This window comes from Notechis scutatus, chromosome 12 (genome assembly GCF_049901735.1).
Source record: "Notechis scutatus isolate UNSWTSFEM ecotype Mainland chromosome 12, rNotScu1.2, whole genome shotgun sequence".
NCBI lineage: Eukaryota > Metazoa > Chordata > Lepidosauria > Squamata > Elapidae > Notechis > Notechis scutatus.
This window is the reverse complement of record NC_142020.1, coordinates 3,070,607-3,094,655: the sequence shown is the minus strand read 5'-3', so window position 1 is coordinate 3,094,655 and position 24,049 is coordinate 3,070,607. Positions and strand designations below refer to the sequence as shown.

General features: G+C 46.6%; 3 protein-coding genes across 6 annotated transcripts in view; 1 reads left to right on the top strand and 2 right to left on the bottom strand.

Moving 5' to 3' along the window:
* GRID2IP (Grid2 interacting protein) overlaps positions 1 to 1,705 on the bottom strand; it is a 120,515-nt gene extending 118,810 nt beyond the window's left edge. For all 3 annotated transcript variants that reach the window (XM_087973120.1, XM_087973121.1, XM_087973122.1), the window contains exon 1: positions 1,525 to 1,705. In XM_087973120.1, coding sequence (XP_087829246.1) covers positions 1,525 to 1,705 — 181 coding nt within the window. The remainder of the gene's footprint in view (positions 1 to 1,524) is intronic.
* ZDHHC4 (zDHHC palmitoyltransferase 4) lies at positions 1,648 to 9,841 on the top strand. 2 transcript variants are annotated; one of them, XM_026689507.2, is made up of 7 exons: positions 1,648 to 1,740; positions 2,618 to 2,743; positions 4,128 to 4,201; positions 5,226 to 5,404; positions 6,943 to 7,068; positions 7,299 to 7,543; positions 8,485 to 9,841. In XM_026689507.2, exons 2-7 carry the CDS (start codon positions 2,624 to 2,626, stop codon positions 8,755 to 8,757), a joined length of 1,017 nt encoding a protein of 338 aa, XP_026545292.1. In that variant the 5' UTR covers positions 1,648 to 1,740; positions 2,618 to 2,623; the 3' UTR covers positions 8,758 to 9,841. The 2 variants fall into 2 exon arrangements, with proteins under 2 accessions (XP_026545292.1, XP_087829254.1); XM_087973128.1 differs by lacking the exon at positions 1,648 to 1,740 and adding an exon at positions 1,775 to 2,291.
* E4F1 (E4F transcription factor 1) lies at positions 9,715 to 23,999 on the bottom strand. The gene is made up of 14 exons (XM_026689505.2): positions 23,523 to 23,999; positions 22,425 to 22,549; positions 22,044 to 22,140; positions 20,885 to 21,090; positions 20,575 to 20,695; positions 20,121 to 20,273; positions 18,383 to 18,549; positions 17,385 to 17,612; positions 17,083 to 17,188; positions 15,154 to 15,371; positions 14,081 to 14,279; positions 12,571 to 12,731; positions 12,311 to 12,373; positions 9,715 to 10,593 (listed from the first exon to the last, which is right to left on the bottom strand). The coding sequence occupies exons 1-14, from the start codon at positions 23,680 to 23,682 to the stop codon at positions 10,234 to 10,236; spliced, it is 2,364 nt and encodes a 787-aa protein (XP_026545290.2). The 5' UTR covers positions 23,683 to 23,999; the 3' UTR covers positions 9,715 to 10,233.
* Positions 24,000 to 24,049: the final 50 nt, after the last annotated feature.

Sequence of the window (24,049 nt, the reverse complement as noted above, 5' to 3'; positions counted from 1 at the left end):
CAACACGCCCACCAAGCCACGCCCACAGAACCCGTAGTAAAAAAAATTCAATCCCACCACTGTACTGCATCCAGTTTTGGTCACCACACTATAAAAAAGATATTGAGATTCTAGAAAAAGTGCAGAGAAGAGCAACCAGGACGATGAGGGGACCGGAGGCTAAAACATACAATGAACGGTTGCAGGAACTGGGCATGGCTAGTCTAGTGAAGAGAAGGACCAGGGGAGACAGGATAGCCGTCTTCCAATATTTGAGCGGCTGCCACAGAGAGGAGGGGGTCAAGCTATTTTCCAAGGCACCTGAAGGCCAGAGAAGGAATAATGGATGGAAACTGATCAAGGGGAGATTCAACCTGGAAATCAGGATGAATTTTCTGACAGTGAGAACAATCAACCCATGGAACAGAAGTTGCCTTCAGAAGTTGTGGGAGCTTCATCACTGGAAGTTTTCAAGAAGAGATTGGACTGCCACCTGTCAAAAATGGTGTAGGGTCTCCTGTTCGGGCGGGGATCCATCCAGGCTGCTTGCAGGTCATGGGTTCGGCCAGAATGGCCTGTTGTGGGGGCTATGAATCACCAGGTGGAGCCCAGGAGAGCCTTTGTGCCCAGGTGCACATTTTACATTTTGTATTTATATTTTGCCTGTCTCAAAGGTGCTTTTTCAAAGGGCAACTGGACTGTTTTTTTCCCTTTGAGGAGGAAGAAAACATTTCACTTCTCATCCAGGAAGCTTCATCACTTGCTAATCTAGAGAAAAGAAGGAACTAGGGGAAACATGATAGCTGCCTTCCAGTATTTGAGGGGCTACCACGAAGAAGTGGGGGTCAAATTATTCTCCACAGCCCCAGAGGGCAGGACAAGAAACTATGGGTGGAAAGCAGTGGTGGGATTCAAATTGTTTTACTACCGGTGCTGTGGGCATGGCTTGGTGGGCGTGGCAGGGGAAGGATATTGTAAAATCTCCAGTCAGAGGGGGTATTTGCCAGTTCTGTGAACTACTCAACATTTCCGCTACCGGTTCTCCAGAACTGGTCAGAACCTGCTGGTGGAAACTGATCAAAGACAGAAGCAACCTGGAATTAAGGAGAAACTTCTTGACAGTGAGGACAACCAACCAGTGGAACAGTTTTGCCTTCAGAAGTTGTGGGGGCTCCATCACTGGAGGCTTTTAAGAAGAGACTGGACAGTCACTTGTCCGAGATGGTATGGTTTTTCCTGCTTGAGCAGGGGGCTGGACTAGAAGACCTCAAAGGTCCCTTCCAGCTCTATTCTGATTCTAAGATGGGGGGAGCGATGGAAGCCTTACTTCTGATGGGATTGGGAGGGTGGAAAGATCATATTTCTTTCTTGGTCGTTAGCACTTATATTTTGCTTGTTGTGAGATCTTTTCTTCTTGTTGTTGTTCCTTAAACAGCGTGTGTTTATGATGCTGCGTCAACCGCTCCGGCTCCCCCGGAGACTCTCCTGCCTGCGGTGCTACGGCCGCGGAAGAACAGCGCAGACCGAGGCCGAAAGGAAACCGACCTGCTCTTCTTCCCATCGCTCTTCCCGATTCAGCCTCAACGGGAGGCTTCTCCGTCCGGCTCCTACAATTCCCATCCTGCCTTCTCCCGCGCGGGCGCGTGACGTCACGAGGGCGGCCGGCTCCGGCGTTCGCGGATTGGACAACGGCTGGCTCCGCCCCTGCCCTCCCTCGGACTGTCATGGCGGCGCCCGTTCCGGGGATCAGGGAAACTGCCGGTAGCGGGCCCGTTGCTAAGCGACGAGGCGGGGGAGGGGGGCGCCTCTCGGGGGATTGCAGGGAAGGGGCCTCGAAATGAGGGGCCGCCCCTCGCCGTAAGCTGCCGCTTATAAGAGCGGGCGGCGGGAGAGCCTCCCCGATCTAGGCGAGCAGCCGCAGCGGGTGTGCGCGGCGCTTCTAGGGGTTCCGGGGAGGAAGCGGCCTGGCCCGCTGCGAGGCCACCCGCCTCCTGGCTCGCCCCGCTGACTCCTTAGGTGTAGCTGGCAGGAACGGCCGTGGGGGAGGGGGGCGCAGATACAGGTAGTCCTCGACTTACAACCGTTCGTTTAGTGACCGTTCGAAATCACACCGGCGCCGAAAAAAGTGACTTGTGACCATTTTTCACACTTACGACCGTTGCAGCCTTCCCCAAATTCAGACGCTTGGCAACTGACCCATATTTACGATGGTTGCCACGTCCAGGTCACTTGATCCCTTTTGCGACCTTCTGGCAAGCAGACTGAATGGGGAGAAGCCAGATTCACTTAACGTCACTAGTTTTTCAACGACGGTGATTAATTTAGCAACTGGGATGAAAGGTCATATAATGGGACAAAATTAAATGTCTCATGTAGCAACTGAAATCTTGGGCTCAATTGTGGCCATATGTTGAGGGCTACCTGTATTCCCCCTGGAGCCCGTTCCCGCCTCGCCCCATGCAAACTGTGGGTGGGGAGGACCAAGCCCGCTTTTCCCCCTCTGGGGGCACCCAGATAGAGCCCGGCTGACCCTCCCCAGGGTTGCAGATGTGGAAGCCATGCTGGCGGGTCTCCTTGGGCCTGAAGGGGAAGTCAGGTGGCTGGCCACGACCTGCTAAGGTGTGCGTGGATTTTGCAGGGCGAGATGGACTTCGTGATCCTCTTCGGCCTGTACCTCGGCCTGGTGCTGCTCAGCGTGGCGGTCTGCGTCTCCTCCCGACGGGAGCAAAGCTTCTCTTGGAGGCTCATCAGGGGCACAACTGAAGTAAGGGGCATCCAGCTGTGTGCCAGTTTCTGCCCTCCCAACACCAATCTCCACGCATCTGGCTTGGACCCCGGTCCAGTCCCTTATCTTATTTTTACTTTTCAGATAATTTCTACACCACCCATCACACTTGCCTTTGGATGGTTAACTTTCCCTTGGTGGGGGAGAAAGAAAAGGAAGGCCCAGCATTATAGCTGCTCCTCCTTCCAGCGTTTTGTATGTCAACCTCCATCCCATCCTTCATTTGCAGCCTCTGCTCTAGTGAAGAGTAAAAGCAAAGTTCCCAGAATCATTTCCTTTAGCGTGGACATCAGCCCCTTTCGTGGAAGAAGATGGAAATGCTTCTTGTATGCCATTTCCTGAAATGAACTTATTGACTTATGAAATTTATGGGCTGCTCCAATCTGTTTCAACTTTGGACAGCTTACAAAGTACAAAAACAAATGCTATGGAAACACAAATGAAATCACAAAGCCAGGGGAGAAACAACTTTGAAACAATACCATACAATAGATCCGTCACCGGCTCTAACCCAAGACCTGGGCCAGGTGTCAAAGGCTTATTTGAAAAGAAGCAGAAGGAGTTCCCTGCAAATCTCAGGGGAGCATTTCAAAGAATAGGATCCATGAGAGAGAAAGAGAGGACTTTCTTTCTAAGACTTTTTCTCCCCATATAGACAAATTCAGCCTTCAAACACTGGGACAATATCTTGATAGCATCACCTGGCCAGCCTGTGGCTTAAGATGCAAATCTAAGTATCATGTATCCCACAATCCAATGGCCTCATGTGGATGTTAAACAAGAGGGATGAGAGCATTGAGTCCCGTTGTACCCAACATAAGAGGGGTCTCTGGTTTCTTCTCTCTCCCCTGCCCACCTATCATCTCCAGCTAGACCTCCAGCTAGATACTGGAAATTGTTGAGAGATCAAATTGAATCAGGATGGCTACCCTTTCCCTGCCCGAGCACTGTCAGAAATCAGCAACAAGAATGACCAGTGCTGTCTTTAACTACCAAAAATATTATTACGATGGGAGCTGTCTGGGTCTCTTGGGAGATGCTGTTTCAATAGATGACATCATTTGATGTAGGATCCTAATTTAAACAAAATATCTTGGAAGGACTGTGGGGAAGTGGCATTCTCTCCTTGTTGATTCCCTGTCCTCCCCCTTTTTCTAAAGATGTGGAGGATTACTTCAGCAATGACTCTTTCCATCTCAGGGCCTCTTTTATTGCTGTTTTGACACCTAACAACCTGAAGGTTAGCATCAAGACTGACAATGATCTTGCAGGTTTTGTGAGCGAGTGTGTTTATCTGTGCTCCCCACCCCCACCTATTCCTTTTTTTACATAATTATGTTGCCCCTTTTCTCCTTCGATGCAGGTATTCTCCTATGTCATTCCAGCTCCAGTTCAAAGGGGAGCTCAGAAGGCAATTCAGGGACTCTTCCATTCCAGGTATTGCCTGTCTGTTTCTTTATTGGCTACATTCTCTGGCATTTGTGAATATTGGCATTAATGGGCCCTTGGGAACATCCTAGCTTGGTTAAAATGGCTTCCCGTGTCGTTCAAATTTGCAACGTCCCTTCTGCATACTTACCTCCTAGTTTTATATTCCCTACAATTTTGTGGTATCACATTGATCTTTACATTTTGTTTGGGGTGAGGTCTGCTGGACTATTGTCCCCTTTCTTCAGGATCTTTGAGTTGTTAGAAAGAAATTGCTTCTGTGTTGGCAAGAAGCCTGGCACATATTTGTAGTACATTCAGCATTCCCACAACATCCTCTCAGGAGCTCCTGGACCCTCCCAGCCTCCTGTTTGCTGCTCCCAGAGCAGCTGTGGAACAAAAGAGGCCCTTCCTCACCAAGCTTCTTCACTTAGAACAGAATAGCAACAGCACAGATTTATATACCGCTTCATTGTGCTTTCCAGCCCTCTCTAAGTGGTTTACAGAGTCAGCCTCTTTCCCCCAACAATCTAGGTCCTCATTTTTACCCTCCTGGGAAGGATGGAAAGCGGAGTCAACCTTAAGCTTGGTGGGACTCGAACTGCCGAACTGCTGGCAGTCAGCAGAAGTAGCCTGCAGTACTGCGCTCTCACCACTGCGCCACCGCGGCTCACAGAATGGCAGTCATTCTGTGATCCTAGGTCACCTTCTAATTCTTTGGGCCACCCAGTCTCAGCAGAATTCCTACATTTGGATGCTTCTAAGGGGATGGTCTTTGGAAAGGATGCAAGCCAAAGAAATTAATAATTACGCCACCCTAAACCTACAAAAAGCAGAACCCACCTTGGCCTGCTGTGCAAAGGCAGCTGCCAGGCGAGATGAATTCACCTAAGGTGTCTGTATTGAATTCCGAGTTAGGATTGTAACCCACAGAACATGTTTTGAGGCCTGATATGCCATCTCCGGTCAGAGGCAGTCCCCTTTCCCTTCAAAGCAGGGAGAAGAAATGCATCTCATTCTCTCCTTGCTGCAGAAATTCTTTCTTTGTGGTCTTGCACTTGATCTTGGAAGGGCTGGTTTATGGCGAGTATACCTGGGAAGTCTTCAGCTACTGCCAAGAGCTGCAGTTCAGCAGGCTCATCCTCTTTCTTCCTTATCTCCTGTTGGCTGTGAATGCAGCTTTCTTCATCCTCTGCTCCAGGAGTAACCCAGGTGAGGCCGTTTTCCTTGCAGTCTCAGCTCTTGAGACACTGGCCCTATCCTGGGCGGTTGATGTTGCCCCACTGCCTGCCAGCTGGCTGTGCACTGGGCAAGTGATGGTTTGGGTTGAGCTTGTTCTCTTTCCACGCCAGTAGAACCTTAACCTCAAGGCTTGAATCTTATTGGAGTCTTATTTATTTATTTAATTTATATTGCCGCCTATTCACCCATGGTGACTTGAGGCGGTTTACACAATGTAAAACCATATTTAAAACAAAAAATAAAAATAAAAAACAATAAAAAGTAACAAAAAGAATCAAATAAATTTGTAAAGTACAATAGAATAAAATTTGGGGGGGATCAACTCCCACCTCCCGCCCTGATGATAGCAGATCACACTAGCCATTTGATGGGCTCCATCCCTCTCTGGGTTCCCCAGACCCGCTGGCAAAACCAGGTCTTCAGTGCCTTTTGGAAGAGTGCTAGAGTGGGGGCCGTTCTAATCTCTGGGAGTGGGGGGGGTGATGATGTTTCAGAGAGAGGGAGCCATCACAGAGAAGGCCCTTCTTCTGGGTACCACCAGGTGTATCTCCCTCAGGGGTGGGACCCGCAGAGTCAGGTAGATGTGACCGGCAAGAGACGTTCCCTCAGATAACCCGGTGTATGTATGACTTAAGAGGCCGGATTGCTGATATACAGGTAGTCCTTGACCATAATTCAGCCCAAAATTCCTCTTGCTAAGTGAGACATTTGTTAAGTGAGTTCTGTCCCATTTAACAACCTTTCTTGCCACAGTTGTTAAGTGAATCAGATGGAGGCATAATGCAAAAAAGCAGTTAGCTGGGCATATCTGTGATGCAGTTAAGGGATGTGAAGAACAGCCCACAGATGTACAGAGGAGGAGAAATTTGCTTCAGAGGAAAACTGGATTTTATCTCTAGGGCAGGGGTGCCCAAACTTGGCAACTTTAAGACTTGTGGACTTCAACTCCCAGAATTCTGGAAGTTGAAGTCCATAAGTGTCACGCCCCTGTCTGAATCTGATTCGTAGGGGGAGGCCGAACAGGTGACAGGGAGTGGGAGTGGGCTCCGTTGGTTGTGAAAGAAACTGGAGAAAGGCAAAGTCTGTCTGGAGGAGGAATTCTGGGAGTCGAAGTCCACAAGACCTCTGATTTACATGAATCATTTATGCCATAATTCAGTGGAATATCACTAAATGAGGAAACATTAATTCACAAAAGAAAGGAAGGAAAAAACTGCCCCATTGGTATAATGTAGGGGTCCCCAAACTTGGCAACTTTAAGACTTGTGGACTTCAACTTCCAGAATTCTCCAGCCAGCTTTGCTGGCTGGAGAATTCTGGGAGTTGAAGTCCACAAGTCTTAAAGTTGCTAAGTTTGTGGGGCCCTGCTCTAGGGTGTCTCTGATCTGAACCCTCAAGGTTAACGTTATAGTGCTTCAGGCACATGACAGGAAGGAAATCTTACAACAGCCAAGACCTTGCAGCCCTGATTGTAAGGCATAGTAAGAATCTTTGCTTTTCCCCACAAGGTATCATCACCAAATCCAACCAGCTTCTCTTTCTTCATGCATATGCATACGACGGTCTGATGTTTCAACAAGATGCTGAATGCCCTACCTGCGCAGTGAGAAAGCCAGCCCGATCCAGGCACTGCGGTAAGAGTCTCGATTTAGCATTTGCCCTCCCGAGCTCCATTTTCACTGGCAGAGGCACCGCAGGCCGGTCCTGGTGGCCCCATGGGCCAGATCTAAGCACCCTGTGGGCTGGATCCAGCCCACGGCCCTTGAGTTCGACACCCCTGCCATAGATCAAAATGCTGCCATATTTGGCTTTTGACTTGGTTATGATTTCTTAACATGTTGACCCTCTTCCATTCTCTGCTCAGGTGTGTGCCGTGGCTGCGTGCATCGTTTTGATCATCACTGTGTTTGGGTCAACAACTGCATTGGCGCCTTCAACATCCGGTTCTTCCTTTGCTACCTGCTGACTTTGACCTCCATGGCTGCTTCTGTTGCAGCTGTAACGGCCAGCTTTCTCATCCAGGTGGTCCTTTTGTCAAATCTTACATTGGGACATTATACTGATGACCAAGGTCAAGAGCATCCAGTTGATACCTTCTTCCTGATTCAGGTAAATATTGACTAACTGCTGACTCGTGCATTTTTCACGAGGAGGGAGGGGATACAGAGCTGGGTTTCAGAAGCCTGTGAGGGTATAGAGTGGATTGAAGTCATGTCTGTGTCTCGGAGACTACATGAAAATATTAATAGGACGTTAAATGGTTTAGAATAGAATAGAATTCTTTATTGGCCAAATGTGATTGGACACACAAGGAATTTGTCTTCGGTGCGTAAGTGTACATAAAAGATGTAAGTGATAAATCATGTTCATAGTCATCATGAATAATAAGATACAACACAGTGATAATCATAGGATATTAAATAAGCAATCAAAGCCATATGAGACTAAATAAAACAATATAAATCATAAAGATTCAAGCGACAAGGATATAGTCGTAAGTAGAAAAGAAGATAGGTAATAGGAAGGATTGGGAATAGTAATACAGAATAGAATTAGAATAGAATTCTTTTATTGGCCAAGTGTGATTGGACACACAAGGAATTTGTCTTAGTGAAAATACTCTTTGTATATATAAAAGATACATTCATCGAAAGTCAAGAATCATCAGGTACAACACTTAATAATAGTCATAGAGTACAATAAGCAATCAAATCATACTAGGAAACCATCCATATAACAACAGTCCATACAGTCTTAGTAGTTTGGCAGTGTTGTGGGAATTGGTTGTAAATGATTTTGCTTACTTTTTCATCACCATAAAAGCTCTCAACCAATAGAACCATTGTGTGATGTTTCCTCACAGGAGATAGCCATATGACCAAACTGCTTCAGCAGAAGGCTAGACTACATGAGCTCTGGGGTCTCTTCTAACTCAGATTTTGTAAATGAGGTTGCCAGAAAGAATTACTTGCCAGAATTACTAGGGGGGTGTGTGTACCTGGAGATCCTGAGCACCTGGATTTTAACTCTTTCTCCCCTTCTCTTCGCAGCAACTTTTCCTGACCTTTCCTAGAATTGTATTCATGCTGGGTTTTGTCATCCTTCTGTTGGTCATACTGGGCTCCTATTTCTGCTTCATCCTGTACCTTGTACTGACCAACCAGACGAGCAACGAATGGTTTAAATCAGCAAGATATACGCACTCATACTCAGAGCAATACAGCAGACAGGAAGGCTATAGAAATATCTACTCCAAAGGAGTCTGGGCCAATCTGGCAGAAATTGTGAGGCCTCTGACGAGTCCTGTGAAGAAAAGGAAGTGAAGCCTTGCCCCTGTGGAGCTGGCAAAACAAGAGTTTGCGCCTTACAAACTTAACTTTTCATGGAATGAAGTTTTTATTGTCTACTAGACTATTCAGAAGCGGAAAATGAGTTAAGGTATTAGATTTGTTAATGTGCGCACCCAGTGCTATTTTTGTTTGCACTTTTAAAAGTTTGCCTGCTAAAAAGCCCTGGGGAGGAGGCGATGCATTGTTATTGTGGTGGTGTGATTGGTGGCAGTTTGTTTATAGACACAATTTGGCATTTTTATCCACCTATTGAGCACTTCCCAAGGACCTGGGAAAAGCAGATGTTGTTTGAGGGTGTTAAAAGATCTCATTGCGGGATTTAAGCCGTTCTGAGTCAAGCTGCCTTTTGCAATTGACTGGTGGGACTTTTATCAATCATGTTCCAAGTGTTGTTCTGGAGGTTTTGGGATTGCACTCAAGGTGCCTATTACTGTTGGGACTATCTTCGTTCTCCTTCGTTTCTCCTTCTGTTTTTTTTATTTGCGTGCCTTTGTATTTTCTCCAGTTCTCTCTCTCCTAGTCCGCCGTCTCCAAATACTGCCATCTCCTCTATACTTGTCTTTTTATGGATTTTTACGGTTAAGTCTTGGAGTGTTATATGATGAATGCTTGTCTGTATTGTTATTACTACATATTTTATAAATTATTACATATTTTTGGTGACGTGAGTGGAGGCCTACGTCTATTTCATTTCCTGCTGCAAATTACCAGCAAGGCCCACTCCAGAGCTAGTTCTGCAGGTAACTGGAACTATGCAAAGCCCTGAACTGCATTATGTGGGTATTTGAAACTTCTAAGAAGACAATTCTATGGTTGGGTCCCTCCCATCCTTAAATTATAAGGGCTAAATTTCTGTTTGAGGCCTCTTGCACAATTCCTTTTCCTGCTACACCGACAGACATTCCTGGGAGAGAAATAACCACTGATACATTTGAAGCCTTCAGCACTCTCCTTTAATTACATCAGAATACAATAATATAAAAAAGTGTTTTGTTTAAAAAAATATTTACAAGTTAAATCAGACAATAGATAATTAAAAGCTACATGGTTGCAAAAATGTACAGTGTGGCCTTTCTGAGTATTCTGGCAATGCAAATAAAGCCACTGGTTTTCTAAAATGATAAAACCCACATTCCTATGAAAAAAAGCAAGCCGAGTTTCCTCCCACACGTGGAAACCTCTCACTGCCACGTCATTAAGTATCCCTGCACGCAATATTTTTTTTACTCTAAAGTGCTTTACTCGACAACTGCCTGGTTGCCACACCCAGAAGAGCCAGGTACTCTCCCTGACCAGAACACGTGGCCACTTGTTCATTCATCACTTGCTCAGTGAACACGGCGTGAGAAGCAGCACACAAACTGGCTCTTGGGGCGACGTCACGTGACCTGGGACCTGGGTGCAGCCAGGCTGCCACTCTGAAAAGCTTCTCCTCCCCCTCCCGGCGCCCTAGACAATCACAGCCTGAACTTCTAGGTCGTCATCCTCCTCGTGGGCTGCGATCACAAACTCCCCCGTGTGCTCCATTATCTCAATGTCTTCGGATGCCACCATGGTGACGGTGGCTTCCTCCACCTCCCCCCCGCCCTCCGTGGTCAGCACAGCCCCTTCCCCAATTGCTGAAGCCAGGGTCATAGCGACTTGCTCGGTCAGGCTCTCCGGAGTTGCTATGGCAATTGTGTCGGGGTCCACGCCCTCTGCTGTCATGGTTGAGTCATCTGCCACCGTGACATTCTGGACAATTATCTGATGGCCAGAATTGGCTTGGTTTACTATCTGTTGAACCACTTTCATTATGTGACTGTCCACCTGCACAGGGGGGAAAAAAGCAACTTAGAATAACTTTATTGTCACTTTGAATGCACATTAATCGGCATGTGTTAAAATGAAATTTAGTGGAATACAGCTGTCAAAGGGTCACCACCTCCAATATACACTACATAACCACGGCAGAATGAATGAATGAATAATACATTATGAATGTACCCACATATATGACACAGCAACAACACATTCTAGTTTGGGTGTACACATGTACAGAGAGAAAACTGATGGCATAGGGAACAAAGCTGTTACCAGAATCTGGTAGTCCTGCTAGAAATACTTTGAAACCTCCTCCCAGAGGGGAGCAAGAGAAAGAGACCCTAAACTGGGTGTGTGGGGTCCCTAACAATGCTTAGAGCTCTAAGCACAGAGTGCTTATAAGCAGCATCCTGAATAATGCAAAGCGGGCTTCCTATAATCTCCACTGTCCTTACCACTCTCTGTAGGGACTTTCTATCTGAGGCACTGCTGCCACCAAACCAAACAGTGATGCAGTTTGTTAAAAAAAAAAAAAAAACCTCTCAACCGTGGCTCTGTAAAAAGTGGCCAGAACAGAAGGAGAAAGATGTGCTCGCAGGAAATGCAGACGCTGGTTTGCACGCTTCACAAAGGGTGATGTGTGGAGAGACCAATTCAAATTGTTAGTTATCTGCAAGGTACGTTTGTCTTTGCTTATCCTGTGCATTGAGACCCAGCACTTCGGAGCAGGGTTACATCTTGCTACTTAGTGCAGTTTAAAATCTTCACTGTGGAGGAAAGCCAGTCCACACACAAGCAGTGGCTCTAAGGCTGAACTTGCAGTGCATTTTTGGATCCCAGGCCATCAATACTGACCCTCTTGTTCAACCCTAAAAACAGGAAAGGGGCTCCACCTCAGTCTCAGCACCACATTCAACTGAAATGTAGCTAATCAACAAAGGATTCATTATTTCTGTCAGGGCAATTCTAAAGTAGAAACTCTCAGTCCAGTTTATTAGGTTTGCCTCACACTAAAGGAGAAACCGGAGACCTCGGAGCAAAAATAATTTCCTATTCCCTAATATTATTCATCTTCCAAGACACTCCCACACAATCTGAAATGCAGTGAATGAGATGCAATTCCATTTCTGAGAGCCAGGCCAAATAAGAAGGGATATCCAACTTGAGGACCAGAAATCTCAATCTTGAAACTTTGTTGTGTGACTGCATTGTGTGAGATCCAGGATTGGGGGGCCGGGAAGGGACGGGTGATGAGATTAGCCACTTCAGGAGCAACCATTTACCTTTTCCCTTCACCCTCGATTCCCTTCTAATTCTTCATCCCAGATTATTACATTTATTAAGGCTTGAATTCTTAACGATAAAGGAGAAACATCCTGGAATCAGCCTTTTAATGTGCCTCTTTCTGTCCAGTTATTATTTAAAAAAATTTAAATGTACTGGCCATCCAGCTTCAGCTGGCTCCTGAAATAAACCGGGGCAGAAAGGAATTTCCTCGAAGGAAAGTGGCTGGCGGCAGACGTCCCTATACCTACCGCAAGCTGGTGGATGAAGAGACTAAGCTAGAGATTAGCTCAGTGGACTTAGCAGAGCCAAATTCATGCCACGCTCTGTTTGCCTATGGAGGTCCTGTGGCTTGGGGATTTAGCACTTGGGGGAAGGATTGGCTCCTTGAAGCGCTGAAAACAGCGATCGTTAGAAAGCCTCCTGAAGAGCAACCCACCTCGTGCCTGGTTCCTTCGATGATCTCAGCAGCTTCGCTGGTTTCCAGGTCTTCAGCAGCTGTCTTTAAGAAAGAACGCACAGCCGTTCAGAGACACTTCAGGGCTGCGGCCCCCTCCTCGGCAGGCCCAGTCCTTAGGCACTTCCTAATCTTGTCCAGGAGGGTGCACGGTGGGTCTCCACAGTTCTTGGCCCACGTTAAGCCTCCAGTGCTGGGATATTAATCGCTTTCAAAGGGCTTCCCCGGGGAGACGTGCTTACCTCAATTATGTATTCCTGTGTATCTGCCACCACTGAGGAAAACTCCACCAGGACCGTAGGGGGATCTTCCGAAATGACTGTCGCAGCCAAACGGTCAGCCGACTGGCCCTCCTCTGACCCCACTGCTTCCTCAGCTTCTTTCAAGGCAAGGAGGCAGCCACCTGGGGAAGGTGGGGGAAAACAGACAGCTCAGCAGCAATTAAAAGAACAGCAGGAAGGATTTTCCCCATTAAGGTCAACGTCAATGTGCAGAAGAACTGCTTACCTAAATAACTGGACCCTTAAGTCATGTGGTAAAGGAGAAATCGAAGATATCACACATGTTTTATTGCACTGTAAGTTAAGAGTTTTTAGGTCAAGGCATATTCTCCCCTTATTAGAAAGATTACCAGGGAGGATGGACAATTTTTATGTAGATTATCTCCTCTGGGACTCAAACCCGGCTATCACGCGTGGCGTAGCAAAATTCTGTGCAGCTGCAACGACCACAAGGAAAATCCAATACAGAATTAAAAGATGTTTACTGCACCAATTTCTTGTGGATATCTCTAACAATTTTTAGAGAATCTTATATTTACACACACAAACTTACCCGCTCTCCCATCATATAACCAAGGGCAAGAGCCATATTGTTTGATACTATGTATTTTATTATTATGGACCTTATTATTTATTATTAGTAGTAGTAGTAATAACACTATTGTAAATAGTGATAATTTTGTCTATTGCTGGTCTTCGACTTAATAGTTTATTATTATTATTATTATCAGGACCGTTAAGTCATTCCATATAGATAGTCCTCGAATTATGATCACAACGGCATCCAAAATTTCCAAAAAATAAGCAAGACATTTAAACGAGTTAGGTCCCATTTTACAACTTTTTTTTGCCACGGTTGTTAAGCAACCACTGCTTAACAGTGAATTACTTATCACTTAATCACTTAACCGTTCTTAGGTGAGCCTGGCCTCCCCCATTGACTTTGCTTCCTGGAGGCCAGTTGAGAAGGTTAGAAATGGTGATCCGCATCTCCCCAGGGCAGTGCAACTGGCACAAACATGGGCCAATGGTTAGGCACTCAAAATTTGATCACGTGACCAGAGTCAGTCATTAAGTGTGGAAACCTAAGTCACTTTTTTCAGTCTTTTGAAACTTCAAATGGCCATTAAGTGAATGGTTGTAAGTCAAGTCATCTGTATCAAGGCACACCAGATTTATTGCATTGCTATATGCAAATTAACTTTTTTTTTTAAAAAAAAAAATCTAAATATTTTGCTGTGCATTAACATAGTAAGTAAGGCTCAAGATTTTTCCACATCTTCAAAGCCTCTTTACTTACCTTCCCCTGGGACTAAAAATGCTTCATAGCAGCAGCAGCTCCGTAGCACTTGAAAGAGATCAGGGGACAGAGACAGACGGAAGGGCAACGAACCCAGCTTCTCTACTGGAAGCCAGGGGAGAAGTAGGAGCACACACACCTATCTCTGAGACAAGCCATCCTCCATCTCACCTTTGGTCCTCAGGTGCCGATTGAGGGTGCCATGCTCCGCAAACCCACGGCCGCATTTGTAACACTTGAATGGCTTCTCGCCCGTGTGGTGACGGATGTGGCGCACCAAAGAGCCCTTTTCCCGAAAGCCTTGGTTACAGAACTGGCAGACGAACGGCTTTTCGTCCAGGTGCGTTCGGAAATGAACCTGCTGTGCATTCTGTGGGAAAGAGGACCGTGTGAGTCAGCTTGAATTCCACAACTGTAGTAGCTACTGAGATCCTATGGATGGCGCTAGATGCTAGCAGCAAACCGCAGTGTTTAAAACCTATATGGGGCCTCTTGGCTACTTGCATGATTTCATTCCCTATATCTTGGTGAAGGTGGGAAGTCCCGGACTTTCCAGACATATAGGTGATCTCATTTACTAACATCACCACTAGTATTAAGGATTGGTTGGGAGGTTGCACCCATGTGGGATCTATTCTCCAATCCAAATACTGTATATATGTTACTCTTCCTTGCTTGCAAAAATGGTATAAAAGAATAAACGCTGCCCAGGCAGTCGGCCATCTTGGCACCCTGCACAATGACTGATCTTTGAAATCCATCACACAACTGCTGGTTTTCCAAAACTGATTTTTAAAAACCGATATATTCCCTTCCTAAACCCGCACAAAAAAAAAATGCAATTCAGTTTCAGGCCAGAAACTTCCTATCTTTCCGGAGCAAGTGCAAATAATCTTGCTGGAACAGGTATCGCCGAGCACCCTTTGGGTTTTTATGGGTGGAAGGATGGGTAGATGGATAGACAGATAGACAGACAGGTCTGTCTAAAAAACCCGATGCATCATGAAATGGCCATAATTTTCTTATTGAGTGGGGAGTTGGTCAGACTACAGGAGTACAGTCCAAAACAGTCACCACTTTCATGAGATTCCCGCTTCTGCTTTCTGATAGAAATCAGTTGATCAGGGCTATGATATCAATACTAAGACAGACTAACATCTAAGATAGACAGGTTCAGCAACAGTTAAGGCTCAAACACACAAAGTCTTAGGAAACAGGGATCCCCAAAGGTACGAAGCTCCTACCTTGGTCTTGTACCTCTTCCCGCATTTGGGGCAAGGATACGGCCGCTCGTCAGAATGCACTCGCCTGTGCCCCTTCACATGTGCAATTGTCTTATACAGCTTGCCACACTCCCCACAACGGAACCGCCGTTCGTTCACATGCACTTCCTGATGCTTTTTCAACAAGTATCCTTTGGTGAATTCTTTGCCACACTCCTCACATGTAAAAGACTTGTAGTCTTTTTTTTTTTTTTTGGGGGGAAGAAGAAATAAAAGGAGATAGTACACACACAAAAATGGTTACAAATGGAAAACCCAGGACTTTTATCAACTTTAAAGATGAGTTTCTATGGGCCTGTTCAACAAGGCCTGGCCAAGCAAGCATGACTGCACTACCTACATTCCTCATAAACCAAGACAAAGGAATGTCTACGGAGATTCTCAGTCATCCAAACAATCCTGGTTGTCCCAAAGGTGCTTTTTCAAAAGGCAACTGGACTTTGTTTTTTCCTTGAAGATGTTTCGCTTTTCATCCAAGAAGCTTCTTTGGTTCTGACTGAATGGTGGAGAATGGAGGGATTTATATTCCTTGCCGTCATCTGCTCATTAGGACTCTTTCTGAGAGTCACTGAGGTCACCAGAAAAAAAAAACTAATGACCAACTGCAAGGATATATAAATTCTTCCATTCTCCACCATTCAGTCAGAAGTGAAGAAGCTTCTTAGATGAGAAGTGAAACATCATTAAGGAAAAACAAAGAAAGTCCAAATACCTTTGGGACAAGACAACGGAACAGTTATCTGATGGTGTCTGATTGCTCTAAACCAGAGGTCCTCAAACTTGGCAACTTTAAGACTTGTGGACTTCAACTCCCAGAATTCCCAGAATTCCCAGAATTCCTCAGCTAGCTTTGCTCAGCCAGCTTTCAATTCTGGGAGTTGAAGTCTGTATACAAGTCTTAAAGTTGCCAAGGTTGGAGACCTCTGCTCTAAACATGTGGAATATCAGATTAAGAGCCACGCAGATTAAATGCTAAGGCGAAGAAAGAAACACTCCAGTCTTCCAAGGGCTCTGATTTGGCCTGTGACAGCAACAGCCCTGTGGACGGATGCAGGAGAAGAGGGAACTCCCCCACACCTAATTTTAAGCTCTGGGTTGATCGGGAGAGGATACTACACAATTACTGCTGCCTGGGTATGAATGACCAGGACCAAAATGAAGAATTGGCTTCAAAGTTTGAGAAAACTGCTTAGTTCAAGCAGACAACTACATGTTTAGCTCAAACATAAACCTGGTATCTGGCTGTGCAGCAACTAGATTTAAAACTGCTCCTAGCAGTAAGTTTTTTTGCACCAATAGAAGCTAGCAAAACTCATCTGGAGAAGTTAGTACGCAAAGGGCAAAAGCCAAAATAGGAATTTCAACAGGAACAAACACAAAGTCCCAAAATTTTGATAGGAAGCTTCAGGGGCTTCAAGGACACCAAAAAGGAGAAAGGTCTGGGATCTTGATGGATAAATACGAACTTACAAAGTGATATAACCACAAAGAAAATATGATTAGCTGAATCAACAGAAAGACAGAAGGGTCAGAATCAAAAGAACTCATTATTCCTCTTTATTCTGCATTGGTTAGACCCTATTTAGAATACAGGAAATCCTTGATTTACAACCACCATTGAGTGTGTAATTACAGCCATAAGTCATGCCAGTCATTAAACAAATCTCCACGTGACTGCACCCACTTTTTTGACTTTTGCAGTGTTTTGTTAGGCAAATCCATTTGCAGGGAGTAAATGCCAGTTTCCAGCAAAATGAATGGCTGTAAGTCGAGGCTTGCCTGGAAAGCGTCTTTGACATCCACTTCAGCTTTTACACACAAAAACAACCCCAGGGAAGGACTTTGCCTGCAGGACCCTGGAGGAAGAGGCCTCACAGGATGTCATTTTACCTAGATGTCCACTGATGTGGAGGTCGAGACTACTCTGCTCCTTGAAGGTTTCGCTGCAATAAGGGCACGCGTGTCGCTTACATTCATGGGTCGCCTCAGGATCTGGCTATGAAACAAAGGGAGCCCAGCATAAATTACTTGCGCATTTGACCAAGAGATTACAAGAGAAAGTTAAAGCAAACTCAAGAGTCCCGTTCTGATACGCAGCCCTACCAACACAGCCCAACACAGTACAGACCATGAAAGACACGCTTGGCAGCAAGCCAAGCAGGCTGCATTTAAAGGAAGAAGGATGAACTTACAGCTTCTAGGTGCTCAATTTCCACATACTGCTCTTCACACAATTTCTCAGATGTTTCCACCTCTTTGTCCTTTAAGTCCTCAGCAGCTCCAGCTATGCCGTTTTCATCGGACTTGGCACTCTCCTCTATGGAAACCCGCTCGATCACGATTCCAGAATTCCTCATGGCTTCTCGCAGTAAGTTCTCATTGTCCTCTCGGTCTGGGGACAGTTCCTCAAGACTGGACGACTGAAGGAAATAAGGGTGCAGCAACAATGACTGCTAATGCTTGAACCTGCCTCAGCTTGAACCTCTAAGAACGAACCATCCTTGACTCCATTTGCTGAGAAAGGCATCGTTTACGAGAGGTCAAGTGAAATACAGTAATGCAAAGCCAGAACTGAAATTCACACGCCAAAATCCCCAAGTCTAACTTTCTCTCCCTTAGGTGCCTCCTGGTGCTGCCCCCCCACCATGTCCAATCAAATTCAAAGAAGATGTTTTTCGAACAGTCGCTCCAAGTGTGGGTTGGCATGCAGCTGCATTCTGTTCCCAGCTGGTTGACTGTGGAGCAGCGTCTCAGGGAGAGGCAGTGAAATTTTCGTTTCCCTCCCATCCTCCCCCTTCCCATTCAGTCCCCCTAGAATTCATGGCATTCATTGGCACCGAACGATAGCAAAGCACAAGCGTGAGGTGACAGCTGACAGCTAAGCGGGAAGAAAAAACTTGAACCTAGAATCCCACAAGTTGCCAAAAGCTGTTCTTTCCTATCAACATTTCTCATAGTTTTGACTTCAGGAACCCGTCGAAATGTCGTTCTCCTTCCTGACTTATGTCTGGAGCTCTGAGAGTTTTATTTGGCCGGCTTAAGTTTGAAATGCACTGCAGATCCTTCACAAGATGAACCTCAAGCAGCGAGTTGTTATTATGGGCTTTCTGGCACAATGACCAGGGTAGGAAGCATCCCTTCTCCTGGGTGTTACAAGATCATCTCTCACCCACCCACAGATTGCACTAACCTCTTGTCCTAATGCCTTGGTTTCTGAGACGGGGAGCTCCTGCATCTGGACATGGACCTCATGGAGGACATTCCCTTTTGCATCCGTCACCAGGTGGATTACAGGGGAGGTCTCCACGGACGGAGCTGCCAGCGAGGGGATGGCTTCACTGCTGGAGTTGCTAGCCCCTTCAAGAAAAGCAGCGCATAGCTAAGAGCGCCATCAGAGACTGAGTTCAAGGGAAGAAAGCAAAGCCAAGCACTTCAGTCGCTCCCTCTGGCTAAGTTGGGCTACTGCCCTGCCAGAGGCACACAAGGCAACCCGAGCCTTCAGAGGATGCTTTCACATGAACTTTAGGGGATGCCAGCGCGGTTCTCTGATGGACCAGAGATTAATGCTTGCCTAAGGCTTCATTACAAGTTCATGGCAGAATCCTGACACGGTGCCGGACTGTACTTGAACTAGGAGAAGGTAAACCCCAAGAGATCTCCCCAGAGGCCCAGACCTTGTACGAAGCCTGGCTAAGCATGGAAAACTAGTTTATAGTACAGAGTGTTGGGCTGACAAGGGTTAATTTTGGGCCATGTCTCTTCATTCCTTGACCTGCCTGTGCATCAATTTGAGTAAGTGGATACTGAATTACTACATGTTCTATACTTGCACAACATGCCGAAATCAAATTTCCTGGGTTCACACAGCACATTAACAAAAACAGTCCATGACACTGGCCACTACTGTGGCTAGATGTGTAAAGATCCGTCCCTGCTGAAATGTGTGTGGTGTCCTCCAGAGTGCTCTGCGTGACCCAGGGCTTATTTCTGTTCTGTCTTGGTCATTAGCATCAATCAAAATCCGTCACCCTTTATTTTTTGGTGCTATTTATTGCCTCACTAATCTCTTCACCTGAAGCCCTGGCAACGTGCTTCCTGAACCTAAAGCCTCCTTCCATAAATGGCGTGATTAGGACAGCCAGTTCTTTCAGCATCCCATTATGGAAACTGGCAGAAGACAGACCCTCCAAGTCCATTTCTGGTGTGCAGACCGATGACTCTGGGTAGGCAAGATCCAGATTTATGGGGTTTTCGGAATGCATGCTCAATCCAAATGGATCTGTTTCATCAGTGTCTTACCACTGTGTTGTCCCAGGGTTCACTTCCTCTGTATAGATGTCCAAATCACAATTTCCTAACTCCTCCTTTCATTCTGAATAAAACAGGCCTTTTCTATCAGGTATTATACCAGAGGTCTCCAAACTTGGCAACTTGAGACTTGTGGACTTCAACTCCTAGGACTCCTCAGCCAGCTATACTGGCTGGAGAATTCTGGGAGTTGAAGTCCACAAGACTTAAAGTTGCCAAGTTTGGGGACCCCTGCATTATACTAATTGGGCCGTTTTTTTCCTTCCTTTCTTTTGTGAATTAATGTTTCCTCGTTTAGTGATATTCCACTGAATCATAATTCATAAATAATTCCTGTAAATCGGGGGGTTTCAAACTTGACAGCTTTAAGATGTGTGGACTTCAACTCCCTGAATTCCTTTTCTCCAGTCATGTTAGCTCAGGAATTCTGGGAGTTGAAGTCCACAAGTCTTAAACTTGCCAAGTTTGAAGACCCTCGATGTAAATTATTACTGCATCAATATTCTGGGCCCATCCTCACATCTGATGCCAAATTGTATCAATTCTATTCCACCCCCCCCCCCCCCCGAAAGGCAAGGCAGAGCCATATGGATAAGAGCAGGGGAGGCCTTTTCACTGACCTGAGGCTACGTCCTCTTTGCTAACAACTATTTCTTTGTTCATATTGAAACGGATTTTCTCAGTGCATGGCGTTAGGGATTTCAAATGTCGAGTCAAGGCTCCTGATTCCCGGAAGCTTTTCCCACATTTCTTGCACTTGTAAGGACGCTCATCTGGAGAAACCAAAGGAAAGTTACTTTGTAGAAAAACATGGCTCCACTGTCTCTTAGGTGAAGTTTCTGCTGCCAACCGTTCAGAAAAGGGTAAATTTGCTGGGAGACCTATATATAGCTTTTCAACAGTAGGAGCATGGAGGACAAGGTAATGCTTAAGCATCAGGAATTAATCCCGGAATCCTTTTATGCAAATCCCTCATCCTAGCTGTTTAAATACCATTTAACCCCCAATGTCTTCCCCTGTGCTCTTTTTAGTCCTACTGTTGAACGTTGCTCAATAACCAAGTCCTCTCTTTACCTGTGTGACGACGATGATGTCGGATCAGCGAGCCCTTGGTCCTGAAAGATGTCCCACATAACTTACACTCGTAGTCCTTCCTGCTGCTGTGAGTGATCATGTGAGCCTTGAGAATGCTGGCCTAGAACCAAAGGACACAAAGGTTTATGGTGCTGCCAGACATGGGGCTAGTTTTAAGAACACGACACTTCAAACTATAACGCTGTTGCCTTTTCTTACCCAGAGGCAAGAACTGTTGTATCTCAATAGCATCATCTTATTTATCATTTATCTAACAGTACCATGAGCATTGCTAAAATCCTTAACATACCGTCTTAAATGTCTTGTGGCATAATTCACAGACGTAACGACCTTCCTTATTAACCAGCAGTTTAACTTTGATAAGTTCCAGAGAAGCACCTTCCCCTGGGCCTTCTGGATTATTCTGAGTAATTCCACCATCTTCATCACTGTGGCCATTGGGGCTTTCAAAGACATGATCTTCACCTACAACAACCTCCTTGATTTGCCCACTACCTGCAAAGAGGCCCAAAGCCAGTTAGATTCTTTAGAGAATATCATGTTCCATAACCAGCTATTGCTACTTTTTGGGTGGCCATATTGGACAAACACCCCCTCCCCCCATGATGGAGTTTCTGCCATTCAGACTGAAGAAAATCCCTCTGTAGGCCTTGGCAGAACACGAAGGGTTGTCAGTAGAGAAAGCACTTCCATGCAATGTTCATATGAATTTACTCTGGATCACATCAAAATCAGTAGACAAATAACATTCTGTGAATCTACCAATACATTTCATCTCATCTCATCTAACAATCAGACATTGTTCTGAAAAGCAACCATTGTTCTATTCCAGCAACCACTTGCACTTCGATGCTCAAGTTTCAGCAGGAGAAAAGGACCTGGATGACTCCTACCCATTCATTCCACTTTAAACATAAAGTGGTCTAAGAATGTTCTGTCATATCTTTTCTAAATTAAAAAAGCTTTAAATCTTTATTTTTCTTCAGGAAAAAATAATTTTTGTTTTCTCTCTCCTGGGTTTTCCCCAGTTCCCAATAACCTTAGACCAACATAGATTTACAGAACAACTTTAAGATATTATTTATCTTAATAATTCGTAGCATGACATTTTCCTTTTCACTGCACTTTGTGTGAAGAGCATGTTTTTATCTAACCTTCAGAGGACCTGACTTTTGACGGTTACGTTTATTCAAAATAATGGAAAATTACCAAGTCACAACAAATTGCTGCACATGGCACCATACCATTTATCTTTTAATCCATCACTGCCAGCATTGATTGACAGCAGCAACATTTCAAGAGGATTCCTTCCTAAATGCCAGGAACTGAATCTGGGATCTTTTGCATGAAAAGCACTCACTCTTCCTCCGTTACACTCCTCCCCCTTAAACTCTTGCAGCAGGCTTACTGATTGCCTAAAATAACTTTTAAGTGGCTGGTAGACCTACCTACAATTTCAGGTACATGGCCGATTTCTTCTGTTATTGGAGCTGCTTCAACAACTATATGAGCTACAGTTATAGCTGCTTCAACTGGCGAAATCACCTGATGGAACAAATGGAGCTTTAATATGAAAATACCTCTTGTGGTAGGGATGTTCCAAAATATATTTTTAATATAAAATTTACAATGCTGGAAGTGGTAAAAGCATCTCCCGTGTCTTATGCTAATGTTTCTTCTAAGGATGAGGTGATGCATTTTGCAACCATTACCCATCTGAGCCTACAAAAGCTACAATTTATCCAGCTTGCAAACCCACCCACCCCCAGCCTGGTCCCCAGAGAGATCACATGTCCTGCAAGCTTAGATGCTGCCTCCAGAAAACTTGCCTGGGTTGCTGCTGCGGTTGCATCCTGAGGTCTCTGGCAAACCTTCTGCAGCTTGTGCTGCACAAATTCTTCCAAAGAAGTGAACTCGGACTGGCAGCGACCACATTTGTGCCTATCATCTTCATCTAGAAGGCAAGAAAATAAGGAACCCTGTCACGCTTTTTAAGACAGCGTGAAAAGGAGATTCCCAAATAACCAATCACAGCAACTGTATTTGTTTGGACCTTTACAAGCTTGGGATAATAAAACAGTAGCAACAGCTTAAACAACTGTCAATCATTCCAAAGCAAACTGTGGAGCTAATGCCTCTGAAAGAGCATCTTTTTAAGACCAGGGCAAGAACGGTGATCAAGATCCGGCCTAAACAATCAGAAACAAGCTCAGGCCAGGCTGGGATTCAGTCTCCCAAAAGGGGTGCCTGAGAAAGGCTCCCTTGCCAGCCACCCCTATACAGCCCCAGAAAGAGTCGGAAGAGCATCTCCTCCTATTGGACAGCCATCTAATCAGAAACAGTAGAGTTCTCCTGCCAGAGCAGGGGGTTGGACTAGATGACCTCCAAGGACCCTCCAACCCTGTCACTGTTAGCTTCCTGGCACCTGCACCAGCCCGGTTGGGGGTGGGGGGGAGAAATCCATGCTCAAAAGCAGGGAGGCCCTCAGCAGAAAGGGCCAGGCACCCCCTACCTACCCTGGAAGGCTCTTTTCTCGGGGCTACGCCACCCCGGGGAAGCGGCGCCGTCCCCTATTCCCTGCTTGCCCCTTGGCCCATCTGCCTGCGCTCTCTCCTTCCGCCCCCACAACACCCCTGCGAGGTAGGCCGCCGCAGAGAGCAACTCTTCGCAGCTCGAGGAACCGACCGGGGCTGCGCCTCGCCGCCAGACCGACGACACACACCCCCCCGGAAGGTTCCGTATAGAATTGAGCCGCCGCCGCTTCGATCCGGCCCCATGACGTGGATGGGAGCCGCCGCCGCGGCGCCTTTCGCCCCTCAGAAGACAGGCCCGTCCCCGCGGCGAAGACGAGGCGCCGCTTCTCCCGGAAGGCCCTGAAACACCGTCACTGAGCGGCGCCTCCCCCGCCTTCCTCCGGCCGGCAGTACCTTCTTCCTCGAAAGGCGTCGGGAGGCTGAGGAAGGTGGCGGCGGCGGGAGACTGAGGGAGGCCGCCCGCCGCCGTCGCCTCAGCAGCGCCCTCGCGTCCCCGTGGCCCAGCTGCCGTAAGCCCCGCCGGCCCAGCGCCCGTTGCCATCGCGGCTTCCATGTCGCAAGGCGCCGCAACCACCAAGATGGCGGCTTTACGGCCGTGTCGTCATAACAACGGGCCGGCGCTGCGGGGAAGCGGGCTCGCTCGAGCCTCGTCGCAGTCCCAGCGGGCAGGCGCGGCCGGGCAGGCGCTCAGCCAACGGGAAGACGAGGACGGCTCACCTGCGAGGGCGGGGCCTGCACGGCGTTACAGCCAACGGCTCGGCCAACCGGCGCGCATTTTCTCCCCGGGCAGCCAATCAGCGGCGCCGGGTCCGGTTTCCGGAGGTTTCGCCAGCAGAGCAAGAGGCGGCCCTGTCCCGCCTCCCAGCCAATCAACGCGGCGGGAGCTCGTGAGGCGTTGAGGCACGGCGCCCGTCCTCTCA